Source organism: Amblyraja radiata, chromosome 10, assembly GCF_010909765.2.
Source record: "Amblyraja radiata isolate CabotCenter1 chromosome 10, sAmbRad1.1.pri, whole genome shotgun sequence".
In the NCBI taxonomy this organism is placed as follows: domain Eukaryota; kingdom Metazoa; phylum Chordata; class Chondrichthyes; order Rajiformes; family Rajidae; genus Amblyraja; species Amblyraja radiata.
Window position 1 is genome coordinate 25,445,377 of NC_045965.1, and position 24,152 is coordinate 25,469,528.

A 24,152-nucleotide genomic window follows, 5' to 3' on the forward strand; every position below is an offset into this window, starting at 1 on the left:
TCAGTCCACTACAACTGAAATCCATGATAAAATGATCCATTAAAATTTTTCAGACTGTACGTTATACAAATAGGAAACGAGAGATAAAGACGATGATATACAGAAACATAAAACAATGAATGAAAGATATGCAAAAAAGAGAGTTGGCGAGCAGGAGGAATCAGAGGGGGAGCAGCGAGAGAGAATTTTGCAGAACTTTCGTCGGCGAGAGGCGGAGAACATCTTCAAAGTAGGCATACCTTGAGGTGATTTTGCAGTGCAACAGACAAAATATGTCGGAAAGGAACTGCAGATGCTGGTTTAAACCGAAGATCGACACAAAAAGCTGGAGTAACTCTGCTGGACAGGCAGCATCCTCATTCCTTCTCTCCAGAGATGCTGCCTGCCCTGCTGAGTTACTCCAGCATTTTGTGTCTATGTTCATTAATGATGTTCATTACTGCAACAATCATTTATGACCTGCATAAAAAAAGGTACGCACATTACCTCAATTAACTACAGCCCCTCACATGAAATGCTCAGATAATATTACACAAATGCCTCTACTTTTCGTTATGGGTATTTCATAAATAATTATTAAAACTACACATATATTCTGATTTTCAGTACTTAGTCAACTAATTAAAGCGATGCGCATTGCTGAAATCAAGATCAAGATCAACAATATCCCAAATGAAAAAGTAGAAAGATTTATGAACTGAACACGTCTGCTTTTCCTCTCTTGTCCTATAACTAGATTAATCATTTTGGGACACAGCAAGTTGGGGTATTGAAACTCAAAATGAAATCAAACACAATACAAACTCCACTATATCTATCTATAACTTACTAAAACTCTTCTCTTGTTTGTGTGTATGTATATGTAAGTGTGTGTGTGTGTGTGTGTGTGATCTGGGCACAATCTGGTTAATTCCTATTTTCTTCCAAACACTAGGCCACAGCCTTCCCATTTACACACATTCTACTCACATTTTCCCGTCGAGACGATAAACATCTTCCCATCCTATTCCCACCTATATTTCCAAACTTTTTAATCATTTAAAGTTTTAAAAACAACCCGAAAACTCACTAATTTGAAAAAAAACCCCGAGTGACTTAACAATGGACTCGCAAGGCAGGACGGGAGACTCCGGGAGGAAGGGACATTACAGCGCACCCGAGTGACGTCACAATGCACTCGCAAGGCAGGACGAGACACAGGAGGGAGGGCCACTCCAGCTCTCGTGCGGCGGCTACCGACGTCCAACATCTGGTGGCGAGGGTGGTACCGCGGGCCTTGGCTGGGGCCGAGCCTGGTGCTCGAGCTGGAGTGAGAGCTGATCCCAGGGCTTGGGGTGGGGCTGTGACCGTCGATGCCCGACACCTCGTTGCGAGGGTGGAGCTGCGGGCCCTGGCTGGAGCCGAGCCTGGTGCTTGAGCTGGAGTGAGATCCAAGCCCGGGGCTTGGGATGGGGCCGAGAAAGAAGCCGCTGCTGGAACCAAGGACGAGCCTGGGCCTGGACTGGAGCCCAGGCAGCGGCCGAGCTTACGGCTGAAGTTTGCCGCTGGAACCAAGGACGAGCATGGGTCTACAGCCAGGGTCGGGTCGAGTACGAGAACCAGGCCGAGTTCCAGGCCCTGGCGCTGGTCTATGACCTGGGTAGGTCCTCGGGCTAGGAATGTGAATGAGGGGAGGAGGATGAGGGAAATGAGGAGGAGGAGGAGATGGGGTAGGGTCTCTTACCTCCTCCCTCTCTGCCCCTCTCCCTCTCTACTCCCCTCCCTCTCCACCCCTTCCCCCTTCCACTCTCCCTCCTTCCCCCTCCCTCTCTAACCCCTCGCCCTCCCTCCCTCGCTACTCACTCCCCCCTCTCTGCTGCCCCTCCCTTTCTACCCCCCCCTCCTCTCTAAAGAAGCCGCCGCAGGCCCCAAGGATGAGCCTGGGTCCAGGGCGAAGGACAGTGAAATCGGAACCTGCACGGGAGCCCAGACGGCGGCCGAGCTGATGGCTGGAGTCTGCCGCTGGAACCAAGGACGAGCCTGGGCCTGGACTGGAGCCCAGGCGGAGGCCGAGCTACCACCCTCTCCACCATCCTCCCCCTCCCTCTCTACTCCCCTCCCTCTCTACCCCCTCTCCCTGTGTCTACCCCCTTCCCCTCTACCCCCCTTCCTCTCTACCCCGCCTCCCTCTCTTCCCCACCCTCCCTCTCTACCGCCCCTCCCTCTCTAACACCCATCCCTCTCTATCACGCCTCCCTCTCTAACCCCCCTCCATCTCTACCACCTCTCCTTCTCTACCTCCCCTTCCTCTCTAGGGAGTGGTGAGTATTGGGACCAATGGGCGAGTGGTTTGTGTTTGGGGACCAGCCCTCCCCTGTGACGCCATACGCCCCCCCCCCCCCAATTGGGGACGGGACCCTACGAGTCCCACTTCATCTAGTACTTATTAAGTCTCAGTGTGTGTGCGTGTGTGTTATTCTACCTTCGTCAAAACGTTACACTCTACAGTTGAAATCTTTACAGATTATTACTCACATTAACCCCATCGACAAAATAAACTGCTTCACTTCACATTTCATGCTTTTTTTCACAAGTTATGGTGTTTTAAAAATAGCTAAAACCAAGTTTGTAAATGGCAAACGTCCTTCAACCCACTGCGAGTGACGTCACAAAGGGGGGGGGGGGGGGGTGGGCGGCCACCAGCTTCCAGTGACGTCAGGGGGAGGCCGCATTTAAATTAACGATCCGCTTTTCCCGATCCGGACTTCTACCCACAACGTCCCGGCTGGGGTTTTACGCGGCCATCAAGGAGGCATCGAGATCGCGGCGGCGAAGGAGACATCGAGACCGCAGCGGTGAGGCCTCACGACGATGGGGCCACTGGGGAGGTGAGGAGGGGGAATGGGGGGGATTAAAGGAGAGGAGGGGGTAGGGAGGGTAGTTTACATGTCTACACTCCCTTTCTCGCCCCCTCTCTCTCTCTCTACCCTCCCTCCCCCCTCCCTATCTACCTTCTCCCACCGTCTCTACTCCCTCGCCCTCTCTGCCCTCCCTCCCTTTCACTCTACCCCCTCCCTCTATCTCTCTCTCTCCACACCCTCATTCTCTGCCCCTCTCCTTCTCTACCCCATCCCCTACCCTCCCTCTCTACTCCCCTCCCTCTTACTCTCTGCCCCCCCCCTCCATCTCTACCCCCATCCCCCTCCCCCTCTACATCCCCTCCCCCTGTACCCCCGCTCCCTCTCTAGGGATTGAAGAGAGAGGGTGAAGAGGAGGAGGAGGAGGGAGTGCTGCAGGATGAGGAGAAATGAGCCGCGCCTGCGCAGTTGGGGGACTACGCGTGGGAGGTGGAATATTGCGTTGGGGGAACGGGTTGCATTGGGGGAACGGGTGAGTGGTAGAATAATGTGTTGGGGGAGCAGACCCAACGAGTCTGCACATGGTCTAGTATACAATAAAAATAGAAAACATGAGAAACACCAGATATCAAAGATACTAGTTCAAGTCAATGGACTTTCATCAGATCACTATTCTGAAAAAGAATCAATGATTAGAAATATTGGTTTTGATACTCTCTCCATTCATGCTGCCTGGAATTGTGTTTACTTCCAACACTCAATGCTTTTATTTTAGATTTCCATCACTCTAGTAATCTGCTTTGGCTTCACTGTATATACTTTTTAACTCTGCAAAATAATTTCAGAAACAACTGGATACTCAATCCCTGCATGTTTCGTTTGAAAAGTCTAAAGACACACCCTATACATTTTTGCTTATTATTTTATGATTTCTAACACGGCAGAAATAAAGCACTGTATTAGTCCACATTTGAATATTAGTTTATTCAGTCACGCCAATACAAAGAGTCCTTGTTTCCATAATAAAATGAAAGAATGCTTTGGAATAGTAGCTTTGAACCGTGGCCACACAAACCTTAAATGCCTCAGTAAGGCTGCAGATCCCCAGAAAACTCCAAGGTCAGACGTCTAGCCTTCCAAAGCCTGCAAGCAATTAAATCTTTTCTTCTGATATTCAAAAATAAAATCTGGATGCATTGTTAAACAATCACAGTGGCCTCCAGTTCCACAAATATTTTACTTAAGATTACTCAAGTTGAGTCTTTCATTCTGACTGCTATATAATTAATTTCAACCTATTGTCACTGTGTCCCTTTTTGTAGGAAGGATGAAGAGCATTTATGTTCATCTCTGATATATGACTTAACAATCACTAACAGTCGAATAGTGAAAGACTTGGATAGAATGGATGTGGAGAGGATGTTTCCACTAGTGGAAGAATCTAGGACTAGAGGTCATAGGCTCAGAATTAAAGGAAGTTCCTTTAGGATGGAGATGAGGAGAAATTTCTTTAGTCAGAGGGTGGTGAACCTGGGGAATTCTTTGCCACAGAAGGCTATGAAGCCCAAGTCAATTGATATTTTTACGGCAGAGATAGATTCTTGATTAGTACTGGTGTCAGGGGTTATGGGGAGAAAGCAGAATGGGGTTAGGAGGGACAGATAGAGCAGCCATGTTTGAATGGCAGAGTAGACTTGATGGGCCGAATGGCCTAATTCTGCTCCTATCCTTTAAGATCTTATGATAACTTCTTAAAGTAAAGTTAATTATACCTTTCGGCTATTTTATTCTTTTTCACTAGTAACATGGCATTCTGATCTAGGCATAGGAATGTCTGTGGAAAATCTAGCTAGTGTGCAGTGGTAAGAATGTAAAAGATTATGCATAAGAGTGTAAGTCCTGTAGACTTATTCATGGTCCAGTAATTAATGAGATCATGCCTGAGGTATTTTGGTCTGATTCCCATAATCCTGGATTGTCTTAGTGTCCAGAAATGTATTTAATAAATTCCATGGAGCTCTAGGGTAGAGAATATTAAAGATTCGCAATCCCGAAAGAAGAAATTCTTCTCAGAATCATCTTAAACATGCAGCCCGTAATTATGAAAACACATTCTGTGGTTCTAATTATGAGGTGTCCAGTTCAATTTAGAACTCTTGACAACCCTGCATTTGTTATTCCTTCTCCCAATTATTGCAGTTTCCCGCTCATTGCAGTTTCCTTCTCCTTTCCTGTTTTTCTTACTCCTCCCTTCCTCTCCTCTATCTTCTCTTCCCTCCCCCACTCTCTTTTCCACTGAATCATCGTACCACAAAAATTCAATGACAACAGCCAGACCACAGAGTTTGATACTTGGTGTGCAGATTTCTTCAGCCTTTTGTGCTTCCTGTTAAGAGTTTGGTGGAATATTTGTCACGTTGCCTGGATGAGCACAGCTCCATCAAATCTAATAGCAGTCAGCAGGGTTGGCAGAAACCAGACAGTGAGCATCAGATTCAGTTCATAAGTTGAAGGGATGTCCTCCAAAAAAGTTTCATGCGTGTCAACATGACTACGAATGGCATGAATATTAGATTAATTGCTTAAATAGTTTCAGTTTTATTTTCATGTGCTGCAACTTCAATTGTTGAAAACTTTCCGTCATGAGATTGTATCCACCCTTGAACTCTATAATGAACATTGTTGATAATGCTGAGAATTACATCTATACTGCTTCAGAAGTTGAGACAGGAAAGAAAAAAAATACAATGCCCTCCATAATGTTTGGGACAAAGACCCATCATTTATTTATTTGCCTCTATATTCCACAATTTGAGATTTGTAATAGAAAAAAAAATCACATGTGGTTAAAGTGCACAGTCAGATTTTAATAAAGGCCATTTTTATACATTTTGGTTTCACCTTGTAGAAATTACAGCAGTGTTTACATAGTCCCCACATTTCAGGACACCATAATGTTTGGGATACAGCAATGTCATGTAAACGAAAGTAGTCATGTTTAGTATTTTGTTGCATATCCTTTGCATGCAGACTGCTTGATGTCTGTGAATCATGGACATCATGCAGACTGCTTGATGTCTGTGAAACATGGACATCACCAGTTGCTGGGTGTCTTCTCTGGTGATGCTCTGCCAGGCCTGTATTTTAGCCATCTTGAGCTTATGCTTGTTGTGAGGCTAGTCGCCTTCAGTTTTCCCTTCAGCATATAAAAGACATGCTCAATTGTGTTCAGATCGGGTGATTGACTCGGCCACAAAATAATTGACCATTGTTTATCTTTGAAAAACTTCTTTGTTGCTTTAGCAGTATGTTTGGGATCATTGTCTTGCTGTAGAGTTAACCGCCGGCCAATGAGTTTTGAGTCATTTGTTTGAACTTGAGCAGATAGGATGTGTCTATACACAACAGCAATAAAAGTTTTCAAAGGTGATGGAAAAGCTGGAGGAAAGACTAGGTGCTGAGAGCTCTCTTATACCTGATTTAAGGAGACAATTAAACACACTTGAGCAATTACAAATGCCTGTGAAGCGATGTGTCCCAAACATTATGGTGTCCTGAAATGGGGGGACTATGTATAAACACTGCTGTAATTTCTACATGGTGAAACCAAAATGTATAAAAATGGCCTTTAATAAAATGTGACAATGTGCACTTTAACCACATGTGATCTTTTCTATTACAAATCTCCAATGCTTAAGTTTTCCCAGTCATTTATTATTCTTCGCACAATTCTGTGCACCCATTTTTTATCAATTACACATCTCCATCCATACTTTTATTTTTTTAGACAGTCACCGCCAACAGATGGCTGACCAATGCATTCCATAGAGTAATTAAAATTGGTTGTCCACGTGAAATTTTGAAATCACGCACAAAAATATGGATTTTGAAAGGAAGATGCAAAGTATACATAGATGACATTTATTGTCAGTACAGAAACCAAGTAAGCTTTCAGGATTCGTTTTTGGTTTGTCATCAGCTGGAGAAATTAACTTCAAGTATAGTGCAGAAAACATTCATGAGGATGATGACAGGACTCAAGGAACTCAGTTATTGGGAACTTGGGATGGCTAAGTCTTATTCCTTGGAGCCGAGAGGCTGATGGGTGATCTTGTGTAAAATATCTATCTTCTATGTCTATGTATACTATTACTAAGACTCTCATCTTGTTCCTTTCCGGTTTGCGTTGTTGTTAAATTTGCGCAAAAACGGTAGCTTATATCACTAGGATTTTTTCGCCACCTTACCGTTCTCCTCTGCTCCAAGTGCACCAAGTTTTGTTCCGATCGGTGAAATATTACAAAAGTTACTGGTCTGTTATTCGCCGGGACGGCGGCGCTGCTTCCGGCCCCTGCTATCACTCACTGACGCCGAGAATAAAGCTGAAGGAACGAAGTGTGGGCTATGTTCGCGGGCTGGCTGTGTTCGCGGGCTGGCTGTGTTCGCGGGCTGGCTGCGTTCGCAGGCGGGGGCTGGCTGTATTCGCGGGTGGGGACCGGCTGTGTTCACCGGCTGGCTGTGTTCACCGGCTGGCTGTGTTCGCCGGCTGGCTGCGTTCGCAGGCTGGCTGTGTTCGCGGGCGGGGCTGTGAATGCGACAGGCTCTGGGGCCGGGAGCCCTGATTGAGTCCGGAGCCGAGTCCTGGAGCCGGTGAGTGCGGTCGGGGCCGGGAACCGTTGAGCCCACACCCCTCCACTACATCCCCCCTCCCCTACAACCCCCCTCCCCTACACCAATATCTTAACCTTGTAGCACCACACTTGGTACTACAAATATTCACTGAAAATATTTTGTCATTCCAGACTAAACATCACAGTAAACATCCTCAGTAAACATCCTCAGTAAACTTGAGTTTCATTTCCAATTTACAATTACCTTTGTAGAATAAATATTAGCAAAAGTATAACTTGCTTTCCAGTAAGTTACTGGTGATGTTAGTTCCTTTCCGAAAAACTAACAAAATGCATTGATTTGGCAGTCTGTTTCAAAATAACACTGGCATCTAGCCCAAAAAATGAAAAACTGCCCAAATACAACTTGTCCTCAAAAAGTAAGACAAATCCAAACCTACTATTCTATTAGTCTATCCCCAATGTTTTTACCTGATACCACTCAGCAAAAATACTGCTCACCAATGGTCAGTTTGGCATTTGTCTGCAGTTGGCTGCTGACCAATGGTCAGCAAACACTTTTTCTCCATCCTGGTCTCTGCCTAAACATAGACAAATAGTTGGACTCCGTAAATGGCTGCACTTGACATCAAGGCAGCATACAGCCCTAAATAAAGTTGTTAATTTTTTTTTAAAACATCGCCACTAGCCAGAGCCTTCATGACATAAATTAAGGGAGCTGTGAATATTAGAGGGCAATCATTCCCAGTGTCTAACCTCGATTCTTCAGCTGCTTAATTCTTTGAATTTCCTCATAAACTTCCCAGAGTTATTATTGATCAGGAAGGAGATTGAGAACCTCGTAACCTGGAGCCAAGACAACAACCTTTCTCCCACTGTCAGCGAAGCAAAGGAGAAAGCGAAGCGGTAGAAATACCGTGGCGGCGAAGTACAAATAGATATATATCACCAGCAATTTGTCCTGGACCAGCCATATCGAAGCAATAACCAAGAAAGCACACCAATCTAATTCCTTAGAAGGATTAGGAAGTTCGTCATATCCCCTATAACTCCTACCGATGCACCCTAGAAAACAGTTTATCGGGATGCAACACAGAATAGTTTGGGAACAGTACCATCCAACACCACAAGAAATTGGAGAGTTCTGAACGCAGCACAGACCCACACGCAAACTAACCTCCTTTCGATAGACTACATCTACACTTCATGCTGCCTTGTCTTGGCCACCAGCATAATCAAGGACGAGTCTCAACCCGGTCACTCGCTTTTCTCCCGTCAAGCAAGAGGTACAGAGGTTTGAAAACACGTACTTCCAGATTCGGGGACAGTTTCTTCCCAGCTGTGATCAGCCAACTGAACCATCCTTACACCAACTAGAGAGCGGTCCTGACCGACCATCTACCTCATTGGAGACATTTGAACTATCTTTAATCAGATCACAGGGTATTGGGGGTAGGTTATTGACATGGAGAGAGACCTGGTTGGCAGACAAGAAGCAAAGAGTAGAAATTAATGGGTCCTTTTCAGAATGGCAGGCAGTGACTTGTGGGGTGCCACAAAGCTCAGTGCTGGGACCCCAGTTATTAAGAATATATATTAACGAATTAGACGAGGGAATTAAATGTAACATCTCCAAGTTTGCGGATGATATAAAGCTGGGTAGCAATGTGAGCTGCGAGGAGGATGCTATGAGGCTGCAGGGTGACTTGGATAGGTTGGGCGAGTGGACAGATTCATGGCAGATGCAGTATAATATGGGTAAATGTGAGGTGGCAAGAACAAGAAGGCAGATTATTATCTGAATGGTGTCAGATTAGGAAATGGGGAGGTACAACGAGACCTGGGTGTCCTTGCAGCAGGGAGTGAAGAAAGTAAATGGTATGTTGGCCTTCATAGCGAGAGGATTTGAGTATAGGAGCAAGGATGTCCGACTGAAGTTGTACAGGGCCCTGGTGAGACCGCACCTGGAGTATTGTGTGCAGCTTTGGCCTCCTATTTTGAGGAAGAGCATTCTTGCTATTGAGGCACTGCAACGTAGGTTCACCAGGTTAATTCCCGGGAAGGCAGGACTGACATATGATGAAAGAATGGGTCGACTGGGTTTATATTCACTGGAATTTAGACAGATGAGAGGGGATCTTATGGAAACACGTAAAATTATTAAGGGATTGGACAGGCTAGGTGCAGGAAAAATGGTCCCAAAGTTGGGGAGGGGTCCAGAACCAGGGGGTCACAGTTTAAGAATATGGGATAAGCCATTTAGGACAGAGATGAGGAAAAACGTTTTCACCCAGAGAGTTGTGAATTTGTGGAATTCTCTATCAGGGAAGGCAATGGAGGCCAATTCACTGGATGTATTCAAGGAGAGAATTAGATATAGCTCTTAGGGCTATCGGGGAGAGAGCAGGGACGGGGGTACTGATTCTGGATCATCAGCCATGATCATATTGAATGGCGGTGCTGGCTTGAAGAGCCGAGTGGCCTTCTCCTGCACCTGTTTACTATGTTTCGACAATATTTAGAAAGAGAAACAGTTAACATTTATGGCTTATGACCCTTTATTAGAGCTGGAAAAAGATTAACTTGATATTTTCGGTACCCGGACCGGATGCCGAAGGACGAGAAGCCGAAGCCGAGAAGCTGAACGGACACAACGCCAAAAGGACATAAAGCCGAAAGGACAAGACGCAAAACGGACACGATGTCGAAAAACCGCCGAACGGACATGCGTCTCCAGGGACAGGATTGGTCTGACACCTTGTCAGTCATCGACAAAGGTCAACGATTGGTCCAGACCCCCGCGTCCATCACATCCCTGGCCGGGGGGAGACGAGGGGGTGGGAGACGGGAAGGTGGGGCGGAGCTTGAGCTTGCATTTGTAAAATGGTGGCAGTGACTCCAAGCTGCTGCGATTGCCAGAGGCTTTTTAACGTCATGTTCGTTCCCCGATTTTAAGCCGAAAAACAATCTGACGCCGAACGAACATGACGACATAGAGCTGAAAAAAAAAAATCTTACTTATCGAAAAGAAAACAAATAAAAATGTCTTTGAATCCCTGACATCGAAAAGCTGAAAAAAACGTTACATATCGAAAAGGAAGCAAACATAATTTTGTTTAATCCCTCAGGTAGGGGGTAAATAGTAATCGACTTGTTTACTTTCTGAGAAACCTTTTAGTTTGACCAAGAATTTCGTTAAAACAGCACGTGGTGACATGAAGCTCCTTCTCAATGGTTACACATACCTAGTGGACAAAAATGTTAATGAAACCACACACTGGAGGTGTGATAAACGTAAATAGTGTAATGGTAGAGTTAGAACTATAAACAATACTGAGCAGGGTAATGCTTCTAATCATTCACACCCTCCTGATGGTACTCATAATTGTATTTTGAAAGTTTTGGACAGTCTGAAAACTGAGCAGAGCACACTGAAGAGGTCACAAGCAGTGTAATTAATAACATCACGGAAGAATTACCACTTAGTGTTGCTGGAGCCCTGCCTAAGAGAGAAACACTCGGAAGAATGGTAAGCCGAGCAAGAAATGTAGACACAAGTGAAGATTTGAGTACAACAACACGAGGAGTAAACTTTCGAATGTATGAAAGTACCACTGTAATTATTTTGACAGAGAAAAATTTGGAACTTTTATCCAAAAAGTAAACATGGTTTGGTGACGGCATATTTGGCTCTACCCCCCCCTTGGAATGCAACTCTATACTATACATGCTATTATTTCAAGAAGCAAAACGTTGCCATGACTATATTGTGTTGCATGCAACAAAGAAGAGAAAACATACAACATTTTAAAGTTTTTGAAAGATAAAGGAATTCAGGTTCCAACCGATAACATTGAAAAACTTTGAAAATGCAGCAATTAATAGCATAAAAAAGAACTTCCCAAGCACGTCAATTTATGGTTGCTTCTTTCATTTTGGCCAATGTCTATGGCAAAATATTCAAGCTTGGGTAATGCAACAATGATATGCCAAGCCTGACAACGCACTTCTCATTAAGCAATTACAAGCTCTTGCCTTTGTCCCCCTTGAAGATGTTCAAGAAATATTTGATGAATTGTTGCATGTCTTAAATGCCGAAGGTGAGGAAATGTTAAAAATACATTTTTTTGTTTATTTCGAAAGTACATGGTTAGGAATAGTTCAAATAGGGAGGCGAAGGCCACCACTTTACGATTGCGAATTATGGTCAATCTACATTCGAATTCAGGATTATTTTCCAAGAACAAATAATTCTCAAGAAGGTTGGCATTAGGCCTTTAAAAAGAGACAGTGTAACTCATCCCATAGTGGCCAAATTACTTAAAACAATCATTAGTGAACAGGCATCAATTTAAATTTTAATTGAGCAGGCATCTACAGGGATTGACATTTCAAAGCCTAATAAAAAAATATGCTACCATTAACGAAATAATAAAATCTATTTGCAATTCTTATAATAAAGGATTAGTTTTCCTAAGAATCTCAGAATTTTTTAATAACACAGCGTGGGAACAGCCAATCTTTGGCTTGAGCCAGCGTGACAGAGCCGGCGCGTCAACGGCGTGTCGGCCCGCAGTCGCAATGAGGGCGTACGCAGCGTCTCGACGGCGTACGCAGCGTCTTGATGGCGTACGCCTCCCCGCAGGCTCACTCGGCATCACACCTGCCCGTTCCACCCTCCTCCCCCCCTCCCCGTACTCGGGGTCTGAAGCACGTTCGGGGAACAGTCTGCTAAAATTCTGACCTTGTGCTCTTCCGGTTTGCACGGTTTTTCTATTTGCGCAAATACGGTATGCGACAGCACTACAATTTTTCGCCAGCTCACTCACAGTTCTTCTGTGCTGCGAGTGCAACAAGTTTTGTTCCGATCCGTAGTATATTGTAAAAGTTAGCAAGGTTTAAAAATCGAAAAACTGCACGTGCACAGTTCGATCACTCCTGCCAGTCAGCGGCGCGCAGATTGGTCTCTTCCCCTGTCACTCCCCGGGATGGTCCAACCATTCCAGCTCCATCGCGTCTTTACTGGAGCTGAGAATGGCCGGCAGAGGTCTCCAACCGGGCACACTTTTCGGAGGGACCGGAAGTGGCGCGGCGTCGGAGATGTCGCCAAACGGAAAGCTGCATGTGTGATCCCGGCGGAGGAGAGCGTCCAGCGACTACTGTGAGTCCCAAACACACCGCCATCACAACGCCCCGCAGCTCCAGCCCCTTCCCCTCCGGTCCCCCTCGCTGGCTCCTGCCCCCCTCCCCTGTGATACCCCCCCTCTCCCCCATGGCTCTTCCCCCGTCTTTCTCCGATCTCTCCCCTCCCCCCCGCCCCGCCCACATGGCCGTAGCTGCTGGTGCTTCCGGGCCGAGCCGAGGATATGAAGCCAGGCTCTATGGGCACCGACGGCTGATGCTCCTCCACGGCAACCTCGAGATACTGGGGAGAGAGAGTGGGGGAGGAGAGGGGATAGAGGGAGAGGAGGGGAGTAGGGAAGGGAGTGGAGTTATGGAGTGAGGGAGGGAGTGACTGAGGATAGGGAAAAGGAGAGGTGAGGGAGGGATAGGGGAGGGTAGGAGGAGAGGAAAAGAAGATTGAGGAGGTGAGGAGGTAGAGTGGGGGAGGAGGGGGATTAGAGGGAGAGGTGGGGGGGGAGTAGAGGACAAGGGGAGTGGTGGAGGTAGAGAGGAGGGAATAGAGGGAGAGGAGGGAAGTGGGGGAGGTGAGGATAGTGGGGGGGATAGGGGGAATGGGGGAGGTGAGGAGTGGGGGAGGTGGGGATAGAGGAATAGTAGGGGGTTGGGAGGGTAGAGGAATTATGGAGGGAGGGAGGGAGGGAGGGAGTGGCTGAAGGTTGGGGAAAGGAGTGGGAGAGAGGTGAGGGAGGGAGGGATTGTGAGAGGGGAGGAGGAGAGGGGAAAGAAGTGGGAGGGTGAAGATGAGGAGGAGAGAGTGCTAGGGATGAGGGGAAATTAGCTGCACCTGTGCAGTTGGGGGCTATGGGTGAGTGGTGGAATATTGCGTTGGGGGACCAAGCCTCTTGTGTGACAGGGACCCAATGGGTCCCACTTAGTCGAGTTGATGATACAGCTGCTGAAGGTTGTAGCATAATGAATTCTAAAGTGTATAGATGCCTACTATTTTTCTGTGTGCTTAAGCAAAGCAAGAATTTCATTGTTCTATACAGGGACACATGACAATAAACTCACTTGAACTTGAACATCCTACCTGCTCAAGTTCAAACAAATGCCTCAAAACTCAATGGCTGGCGGTTCATTTTACAGCAACACAATGATCCCAAACATACTGTTAAAGCAACACAGGAGCTTTTCAAAGCTAAAAAATGGTCAATTCTTGAGTGGCCAATAAGAGCAGCTTCACCCACGAATCAATGCTCAAAAGAATGCGCTTTGTCAAAAATTGAAAGGCATTCTAGTATAAATGAAATAGAAAATAAGTTGGAAACACAACAAATCTTTAACTGTTAAATAAGGTGTCACATTATATTTTTAGGTAAAGTAAACAAAAACATGGTATTCACGTTAATGCACATAATTTCAAATTTATATTTTGGCATACAGTGGAAAGCACAGATATCAAAGGTTCAAAGGTATTTTATTGTCATGTGTACCAATTAAAGTACAGTGATATTCAATTATTAATTTTGTCATTTAGTGCGTACATTTGAAAAATAATGTCAAATCTCTACAAAATTTAGATATTCCTTCATGATACAAATCAACTCCCAATGCAGAGGGAGCACTCCATTTTGGGTTGGTTGATAGTTCTGGTACCATAGTTTTTAATCACTGGCATTCAATTTGATACAGAATGGATGCCACTAGCCCCAACATAGACAGTTGCGAATAACCTCATTTATAAATGTGTGACTCTCCAATGTTTTACCAATACTTTTCTTAGACTGTGTACCCTGCAATACTACATGCTAAAACCAACATTTAAAATCAAGCAATAAAACATAAAGTCAATGTATTTTTTCCAATGAGGAGTCAAGAAACGCTGACATACAGCTGAGAGAGCTAATGCTATTTATGAAACTCTGAATTTATATGCTCAAACATTATGGAATGTCTTTTATGTTTGATGGTATTTCAAAAAAATACATAATGCTTTGACTATAAGAGATGGATATGCTAACATATATGTATGGAATTATGATCACTATCCCATAATACAGGTCCCTGGAAGGACTGCTACCATGTCCGGCAGGCTGGATATGCAAACAGTGGCATGTACTTGATCAAACCTGAAGGCACAGAGAAACTAATCCAAGTCTGGTGCGACCATAGCCATGATCAGGGAGGCTGGACAGTAATCCAGCGTAGGGTTGATGGGGCAGTCAATTTCTTCAGGAACTGGGATAACTACAAGGTAAATTTGTTAAAAACATTGCTTCTGTTGTTTTGTGGAAATCTGTGCTTATCAAGGCAAGCAACAACACACTTTAGTGTTGTTAGTGGCATGTTCATGTCAAATTGGTTCATGGTAACCACACAGCACCCAGTTTCCAGACTGAAAGCATGCAATCTTCAGCTGTAGATAATCGTGCTTTTCTCAAGTGGCAAAAGGTTTCAGAATTCCATGTACACTGGATGCTTTGCAAATATTGACAACACCTACAAATATTGACAACATGCCAGTGGAAACAAAGTCAAAAGTTTCCAAAAGGAATCTATAACAACCAAATGGTGGAGAGTCTATAGTTTATTTTATATTTGTGTTGGCATGAGTAATGTTATGCTTTTCAAAACCAACCTGTCCAAATTTTAGAAGCACCAACCAAGATGCAGATCTTGTGTTAAGTTCTCACATGCCCCTTACGGACCATTTGCAGACTTCAGTTTAAAAACAATGCTATGCAGCATTTTTACTTTAAAAAACACTGTGAATTCATGGTCTTGTTTTGCTCTAATTTAGGGCAACTCTGTAAAGTGTGCTTGTCACATATTTTCCAATTTGAGCATGTCTGCATATTTGTCTTAAACCGAGTTAAAATAAAAGTAAAAATACTTTCCCTGTTAAAGAATCATTCATAAGATGCATGCATTGTTGACATGGCATATCATCCGTGATTAAATTATTCTAAAGAATACTAGACTAAGTGGGACCCGTTGGGTCACATGGGAGGGCTGGTCCCCCAACGCAATATTCCACCTCTCACCAATTCCAATATTGGTGGCCAATTGGGGGGGGGGGGGGTGGATTTCTGGAGCGCTAGTATGGATGTTGTGGGCCAAAGGGACTGGTTTCCAGAGGGGTAGTATGGACATTGTGGGTCGAATGATTTCTTGGGTTGCAGCTCAGTCACTCAGGCCTGGTGGGCTGGCAGCTCAGTCACTCAGGTCTGGTGGGCTGGCAGCTCAGTCACTCAGGCGTGGTAGGCTGGCAGTTCATTCACTGAGGCCTGGTGGGCTGGCAGCTCAGTCACTTAGGGCTGGTGGGTTGACAGCTCAGTCACTCAGGGCTGGTGGGCTGGCAGTTCACTCACTGCTATCCATTGAAATTCCATTTCAAGCAGAGTGCATGCCACCACATTCAATTTCGTCGCATTTCAAGCAGATTGCAGGCCACCACATTCAATTTCATAGCATTTCAGGCAGAGTGCAGGCCGCCACATTCAATTTCATAGCATTTCAGGCAGAGTGCAGGCCGCCACATTCAATTTCATAGCATTTCAGGCAGAGTGCAGGCCACCACATTCAATTTCATAGCATTTCAGGCAGAGTGCAGGCCACCACATTCAATTTCATAGCATTTCAGGCAGAGTGCAGGCCACCACATTCAATTTCATAGCATTTCAGACAGAGTGCAGGCCACCAAATTGCCAAACAACTCATTGCATTTCATTAAGGGCTAACAAATCATTTACTGCAAATACATTGCAGACTCACAGTTCAGTTGATTCACAGCTTAGAATCACAGTTGTGGACTCTCCCTCGCAATCTTCCAGAGTGACTGACTCACGTCCAGGCATCCGGGGTTTTATAGTCCTGCCCAAAGATCCTATAGCGGAGCAAGATAGTCCACTCCTGCTAAATCCAATGGGCTGACGTGTAGTACTCAATGGAGCGGAACGTCGGCCATTTCAGTAAACTCGACCCGACTTTAGTTATCCCTCTCGCAGTATAATCAGCGTTGCGGGGGAACAGTTTGTGGGTGTGATATAGGATTAGATTCATAATTCAGTTAATTCATAATTCTGTTATTTTTTGTTAATGATTAATATGTTAATAAATTATAATTCTGTTAATTTTCTTTTTTAATGTTTAAAAAACTTTTTTTTTTTTTAAATGGCTCATGTGCTGTGTTTGAGTTGATTTTTGTATTAAACTTGCACTCTGTAATTCATCTAATCACAATGTTCACAACTTGGTAAAATAATCGCAATATGAAGATTCCAGTTGCTCTACTCTTGGAATGTTCCTTAATGTTTTTTTGTGTCTATGGAATTGTTTTTCAACAATAAAATGGGTCTGGTCTTCCCAATAGTGGAATGAGATCTGTCTGTAATAGTGGGGTTATCTAAATGAAGTATTTAACAAAATAAAATTTGTTTTGAGCAAGATTAACAAATGATGTATAACTTAAGGACCATTCAACTGTAGGATTGTGTAGGAAAAAACACATACACACATATATGAATGTGATATAGATGTATATAATCATATAACACACACACATATATATTTCTCCAGATTTTTATATATAATGATAAACTTTATTTCAGACTCAAGGCCCCTACAAGGGACAACATTACATAAAAATACATTGCAAACCTCCCCGCAACTTTACCCTGGCGTCCCAGCCATGCTGATCCAGGCCAGACTCCCCACACGCTGTGGAAGGAACATAGGCATCATTTTGCTTTTTATTGCGAGGCAGAGAGGCAGAAAGAAAATGCTCTTGAGGAGAAGATTTTTATGAGGATGTTTCCGTAACCGGCTTCTGTCTCAGCACTAGTATCTTTGCTCCGCTATAGGATCTTTGGTGTGGAGATGGAAGCCGGTTACGGAAATGGTGCTGAAGATTACCCATGACCCTACTACGGCTTTTTCGTCGAGTGGACTATCTTGCTCCGCTATAGGATCTTTGGACCTGCCCCCTCCCCCCGGAAGAGGCGTTGCCTTCATCGTAGTGATTGACAGGCGAGAGGACCAATCAGCTGATCGGAAGATTTTTTAAACACTCATAACTTATTTATTTTTCATCGATCGGAAAAATCCTCGGGGCTGCCTCAGCGGAGGGGGACTGTGAGTAAGATGGCCAAAAATCATAGCGATATAGGGTAGCGATTTTTCTAAAATCAATATGGAGTGCAGACAGGAAGTGGCCAAGATAAGACTTTTAGTTATATAGATAGTGATAAGTGTCATCTTGAGGTACCTGTGATGCAGGTATTTTCATAGTGGTTTCACATAGTAGGTTTGAGGATTTTGATTGAGCAAAGATGAAGAAACAGACATATATCAAATTTTTGAATTATGCATGATTTGGGCAGGAGGTTGCAGGTGATAGCATGCTCTTGTAGCCATTGTCTGTCTAGGAATAAAAGTTACTGTTTAAGAGTGTCTGTTAACGTATCCTTGCAAGCTCCATATTGAAGTTACTCAGAATTTACAAAAGACAATTGCTGGTTCCAGTCATCTGCATTGCAGCAGTGATTTCAGCAGCACAAACATAAACAGTGCAGGGAATTTTATTCCTCCCAATTGCAACAGATCAATGTAGCTATAGTCTCACTGCAGTAAAAATGAGATAGAGAAACTTCAGGATTGTGCAGTATTCCAACTCTAATAATATCATGAGTGGTGCAACAGGAGACTAATTCCATTAAAAAAACATCATGGGTGCAAACAGGTCATGCACCCCCATGGAGGCCTATTAGAAGCGGTTAACTCAAAACCACCTGCTAAAACGTACAATGAGTTCCGGTGCTATTAGCCAAACCATTAAAATTCAGGCATCCCAAGTCCCATATAAAAGGAGACTAATCAAACTACTTGCCAACAATCATGAGTTCCAGCTGTTCCCCAGCCAAGCCACTAGGTTCAAACATACCACCATGAAAAATTAAAGTCCATTTTGTCCAAAGAAACTGCACCAAAAGTAAATGCACGTTGCATACTGCTACTCAGAGCAAAGGAGTCCAATGCACAAAAATGTGCAGCTAAAACTGATCAGATGTCTACATAAGTCACAGCTGACAGAAAGAACTGAGAGATACTTAATATTTTGCGATATGAAGTGATGATGGTAGCTAGACAAACTAATTGGAAAGGATATTTTTCATGGCTGACTTATGTGATAAATGTAACCATGAATGTACTTCTCGTTAATGCCTTGCTTGGATTTGTTCGTTACTGACTTACTGAACAAATTCCTTTGTTTCTGTATCCAAATCAGAAGTCAATGTGTTTATTATCGTGATTGCAGTATATTATATGTTTTATTGCCCTCAAATTCACCTGGACTGTCACTGACATCTCGCTCCCCTTTCTTGATCTCTGTGTCTCTATCACAGGAGACAGACTATCAACTGACGTCTACTACAAACCTAACGATTTCCAGTTATCTGAACTACACTACGTCCACCCGACCTCTTGCAAAGATGCTATCCCCTACTCTCAATTCCTTCATCTCCACTGCATCAGCTCCCAAGATGAGGTTTTCCCATACTAGGACTTCAAAGATGTCCGCATTCTTTAGTAAACGTGGTTTCCTCCCGTCTGTCATAGATCGATCCCTCACATGCATCTCCTCTGTGTCCCGTAGTTCTGCTTTGGGTCCCCCTCTCCTCAGATGCAACAAGGATAGAATTGTCCTGATCCTCATCTTTCACCCCACCAGCCTTTAAATCCAACATATCATCTCCGACACTTGTGTCACCTCTAAAGTGATCTCACCGTTAATTATATCTTCCCATCTCCACCCCTTTCTGCAGAGAGTGCTTCCTCCGCAATTCCTTGGTTCACTCATTCCTTCCCACCCAAACCACCCCTTCGCCAGGGACTTTCCCCAGCAACCGCAGGAGATGCAAAACCTGCCCTTATACCTCCTCCCTCAATTCCATCCAGGGACCCCGATAGTCCTTCCAAATGAGATAGTGGTTCGCATGCACCCTCCTCTAACCTTATCTACTGCATCCCATGTTCCCGATGTGGGCTCCTGTACATCGGTGAGACTCCTTTCCTATTCCCATACAGACCTTTCTGTCCTATGCCTTCTTCAATGCCAGAGTGAGGCCACACGCAAATTGGAGGAATAACACCTCACGTTGCACTTGGGTAGCTTACAACCCAGCTGTATGAACATTGTATTCTCTAATTTTAGTTAACTTCTACGTACACTCTCCTCCCTTCCCTTTTCACCCCATTGCCTCTCTTCCTCCACAAAAGGTTGGTTAACCAATTTCACAGTTTGCAATTATGTAACCCTCTTGTGATCACTCTGTCCCAAGTCAACAATTGGCCAATCAGGGAACCTCCTTGCCTGAGGTCATCTGTTAGTGGCCCTGATTTGTCCTGGTCTTTTCTTGCTTCTAGTTTCACCCCCACTACAATCAGTCTGAAGAAGGATCCCGACCCAAAACATTACCTATTGCCTGACCCACTGAGCTACTCCAGCATGTTGTATCTATCTTTGGTATAAACCAGCATCTGCTGTTCCTTTTTATTAAATTATTGCTTTTCCTGAGGACTGGAATGAAAAATATTTCCTTGAAGCAGATGAGAAAAATACATGTTGAAGAAAGAAGTTGAAGATGTCGACAAAGATTGTGGCCAATTGATTGGTGTCATCTTTCAAAAGATTACGGTCAAGGAAATTTACTAGAATGGTATGAGTCACCAATGATGCAAAACTTGAGAAATGTTAAGAAACCGAGAAGTTTGAGAAGACGTTGTTATGTGAAGCATCCAAAAGCCGGAGTAAATAAAAAAGCTATTTGCTGTATCAGATTTCAGAAATGATAAAACAAGTGCAGGTAGCAAGATAAGGAGAATTTATTACCTTGCAAGATATAATAATTGAAAATGCACTGCCGAAAATGATTCCTTATTAAGTTACAAAAGAAAATTGTGGCAGGAAGGTTTAGATGGCTATATAGTAAGTCTCCTTTGGAGACTGCAACATTCAATGAATCTATTTATAAGCATATTTGTTTCAGCTGCATATAACTTTGGCCTCGGTGCATTAGACTTCTGCGAGATCAGTTTTCTATACGGAGAGGTGAATATTAAGACCTTTAAGAATGCAAGGCATTCGCAAAAATCACATGTATCATTCACAAAATATGAATCGCATAATAAATGAAACATCTGAAATAAAATTACATTTTTGCATATTTAATAACAAATATTTGGGACTTCTGACAGGGAGCTACAGTGCCCTCCATAATGTTTGGGACAATTATCCATCATTTATTTATTTGCCTCTTTATTCCACAATTTGAGATTTGTAATAGAAAAAAGCACGTTGTTAAAGTGCACAATGTCAGATTTTAATAAAGACCTTTTTTATACATTTTGGTTTCAAATGTAGAAATTACAGCAGTGTTTAAGTGTTTATACATGCATATCCTTTGCATGCAATGACTGCTTGAAGTCTGTGATTCATGGACATCATCAGTTGCTGGGTGTCTTCTTGGTGTTGCTCTGCCATCCCTGTATTGCAGCCATCTTTAGCTTATGCTTGTTTTGGGGGCTCGTCCCGTTCAGTTTTATCTTCAGCATATAAAAGACATGCTCAATTGGGTTCAGATCGAGCAATTGACTTGGCCACTCAAGAATTTACCATTTTTTAGCTTTGAAAAATTCCTTTGTTGCTTTAGCAGTATGTTTGGGATCATTGTCTTGTTGTCGAATGAACCGCCGGCCAATGAGTTTTGAGTAATTTGTTTGAATTTGAACTGATAGATGTATCTATACAATTCAGAATTCATTATGCTACTCAGCAATTGTATCATCAATGAAGATAAGTGAGCCAGTACTTTCAGCAGTCATACATACCCAGGTCATAACACCCCCACACTGTGTTTCACAGATGAGGTGGTGTGCTTTGGGTCTTGGGCAGTTCCTTCTCTCCTCCATACTTTGCTCTTGCCACCACTCTGATATAAGTTAATCTTCATCTCATCTGTCAATAAGAGTTTTTTCCAGAACTGTGGTTGCTCTTTTAAGCACTTCTTGGCAAACTGTAACCGGGCCATCCTATTTTTGCAGCTAACCAGTGGTTTGCATCTTGCAGTGTAGCCTTTGTATTTCTGTTCATGAAGTCTTCGGCGGACAGTGGTCATTGACAACTCCACACCCTACTCCTGAAGCGTGTTTCTGATCTGTTGGACAGGTGTTTGGGGATTTTTCTTTATTATATAGAGAATTCTTCTGTCATCAGCTGTGGAGGTCTTCCTTGACCTGCCAGTCCCTTTATGATTAGTGAGCTCACCGGTGATCTTTTTTCTTAATGATGTTCCAAATAGTTGATTTTGGTACGCCTAAGGTTTGGCTGATGTCTCTAACAGTTTAACCTTGTTTCTCAGTCTGATAATGGCTTCTTTGTCTTTCATTGGAACAACTTTGGTCCTCATGTTGATAAACAGCAATAAAAGTTTCCTAAGGTGATGGAAAGACTGGAGGAAAATCTAGGTGCTGAGTGCTCTCTTATACCTGCATTAAGGAGGCAATTAAACACACCTGAGCAATTACAAACACTTGTGAAGCCAGTAAAACATTATGGTGCCCTGAAATGGGGGGCTGATGTATAAACACAGCTGTAAGTTCTATATGGTGAAACCAAAATGTATAAAAATGGCCTTCAGTAAGATCTGACAATCTGCACTTTAGCCACATGTGATTTTTTCTATTACAAATCTCAAATTGTGGAGTACAGAGGCAAATAAATAAATGATGGTTCTTTATCCCAAACATTATGGAGGGCACTGTATATCAAAGTAAACAGGGATGCAATAAAAGCACCTATTTTCATGTTCATTTCCAAGACTAAAAAACAAGTATTTTAGGCTCCAAACTGGTGACCAGGGGCGAGGCCAGTGTTCAATGTTTAATTGCCAAAACTTGCCAAGAGATAACAGAAAAATCAACTATGTTCAAGGCGGAACTGCAGATGCTGGAAAATCGAAGGTAGACAAAAGTACTGGAGAAACTCAGCGGGTGCGGTAGCACCTATGGAGCGAAGGAAATAGGCAACATTTCAGGCCTGCTGAGTTTCTCCAGAAAAATCAACTATATTAATCTGTCAAAATATCAGAGAATAAATACTGCCGCTCTACAAAGGCATCAAAGAAATCACAATTAAAAGTCAATTCTGCAACAAGACCAACTTGCCTTAGATCAAAATTGATTGTCAAACCTTGCTGATTAATAAATTACATCCACCACAATGATAAGTATTTTCACTGGCACAACAATCTAGCATTTCCAAGCTCAGCACATAAATTCTTAACAATGTATTAACACCTCAAAGTGGTATCTAAAATTGAAACGTCATTTCACAAGTTCAAGTTGTGATAACTTTTTGTTTATCAGTGTCTAGAGAGCAAACTTTTCCAGGATATCCAACCACAGAAACAATAGTATTGTCTCACCCCCTACTATAATGCCTCAAAAAATAGTGCACTGTGATTGACCTTTTAGGTCAGTCCATAATCATTTTATAGGTCGTCATTTTGATCAAACATACTTAAGCAATGAATATTACAAACATCTATCATAATGATTTCATTTTCAGTTCCAATGTTGATCAAAGGGGAAAAAAAAGGAAATTCACAATTCCTTTAACTTGTAGGCTAAGAACATAATGGTGTTTATACAGGTAACTGGATGCAGTGTTCACAATTACAATTTGAATTAATTTTATAAAAGCATAACAGGAGCCTTTGATCTGGTAAGTGCTGTCTCAAAAAAAATCTTAAATATACAAATCTCAATATACTGACACAAAAAGCTTTTGTAAGTAATGCACTGAGTATTGTAACTTCTTAATAGATAAAACAATGTCTGAAAACATTGCATATACAATACTGATTACAATTTGATTGGATGTTATCTGATTTCAGAGAGGGTTTGGCGACATCGATGGAGAACATTGGCTTGGACTAGAGAATATTTACAGGTTGACTGCACAGGGAAACAACAAGCTGTTCATTAAATTGGAAGACTGGAGTGATAAAATAGTGTACGCTGAGTACACTGCCTTCAGAATAGAGGATGAAGACGACAATTATAGGTTACGCGTTGGCAGCTATCAAGGGAATGCAGGAGACTCTCTTGCATGGCACAATGGCAAACAGTTTACAACACTTGACAGAGACAGAGATTCATATTCAGGTAACATTCTTAAGTAATATTCTTAAGTAATTGTGTTTGAAGGGCACTTTTACAAATATAAACACAAAACATAAATCATTATGGAATTATTTGTGATGAATAATATAAATGTATTCGCTAAATGGTGGACCTGTAATTTTATCATTCAAATTCTTCTTTATACTACATAGATTTACTTGAAACATTAATATATATCAGATACTGGGGTTAAAGTAGACCCCATTTCAGTTCCAGTTCCAAATTACTGACAGCAATTGGAAAACAAGCAAGGATACTGGAAAACTGCCTGGAAGTGATTGCCTGTTACTCCAACAGCAATCACAGTGCCTTATTT

At 43.1% G+C, this 24,152-nt stretch overlaps 2 protein-coding genes across 8 annotated transcripts in view; one reads left to right on the forward strand and one right to left on the reverse strand.

The window, feature by feature from the left end:
- ralgps2 (Ral GEF with PH domain and SH3 binding motif 2) overlaps positions 1–24,152 on the reverse strand; it is a 266,410-nt gene that overhangs the window by 124,434 nt on the left and 117,824 nt on the right. The gene's annotated exons all lie outside the window — the stretch shown is intronic.
- Positions 1–24,152, forward strand: part of angptl1 (angiopoietin like 1) — a 53,607-nt gene that overhangs the window by 22,506 nt on the left and 6,949 nt on the right. For both annotated transcript variants that reach the window (XM_033028388.1, XM_033028387.1), the window contains 2 exons: positions 14,653–14,846; positions 23,548–23,818. In XM_033028388.1, the coding sequence (XP_032884279.1) occupies positions 14,653–14,846; positions 23,548–23,818 (465 nt within the window). The remainder of the gene's footprint in view (positions 1–14,652; positions 14,847–23,547; positions 23,819–24,152) is intronic.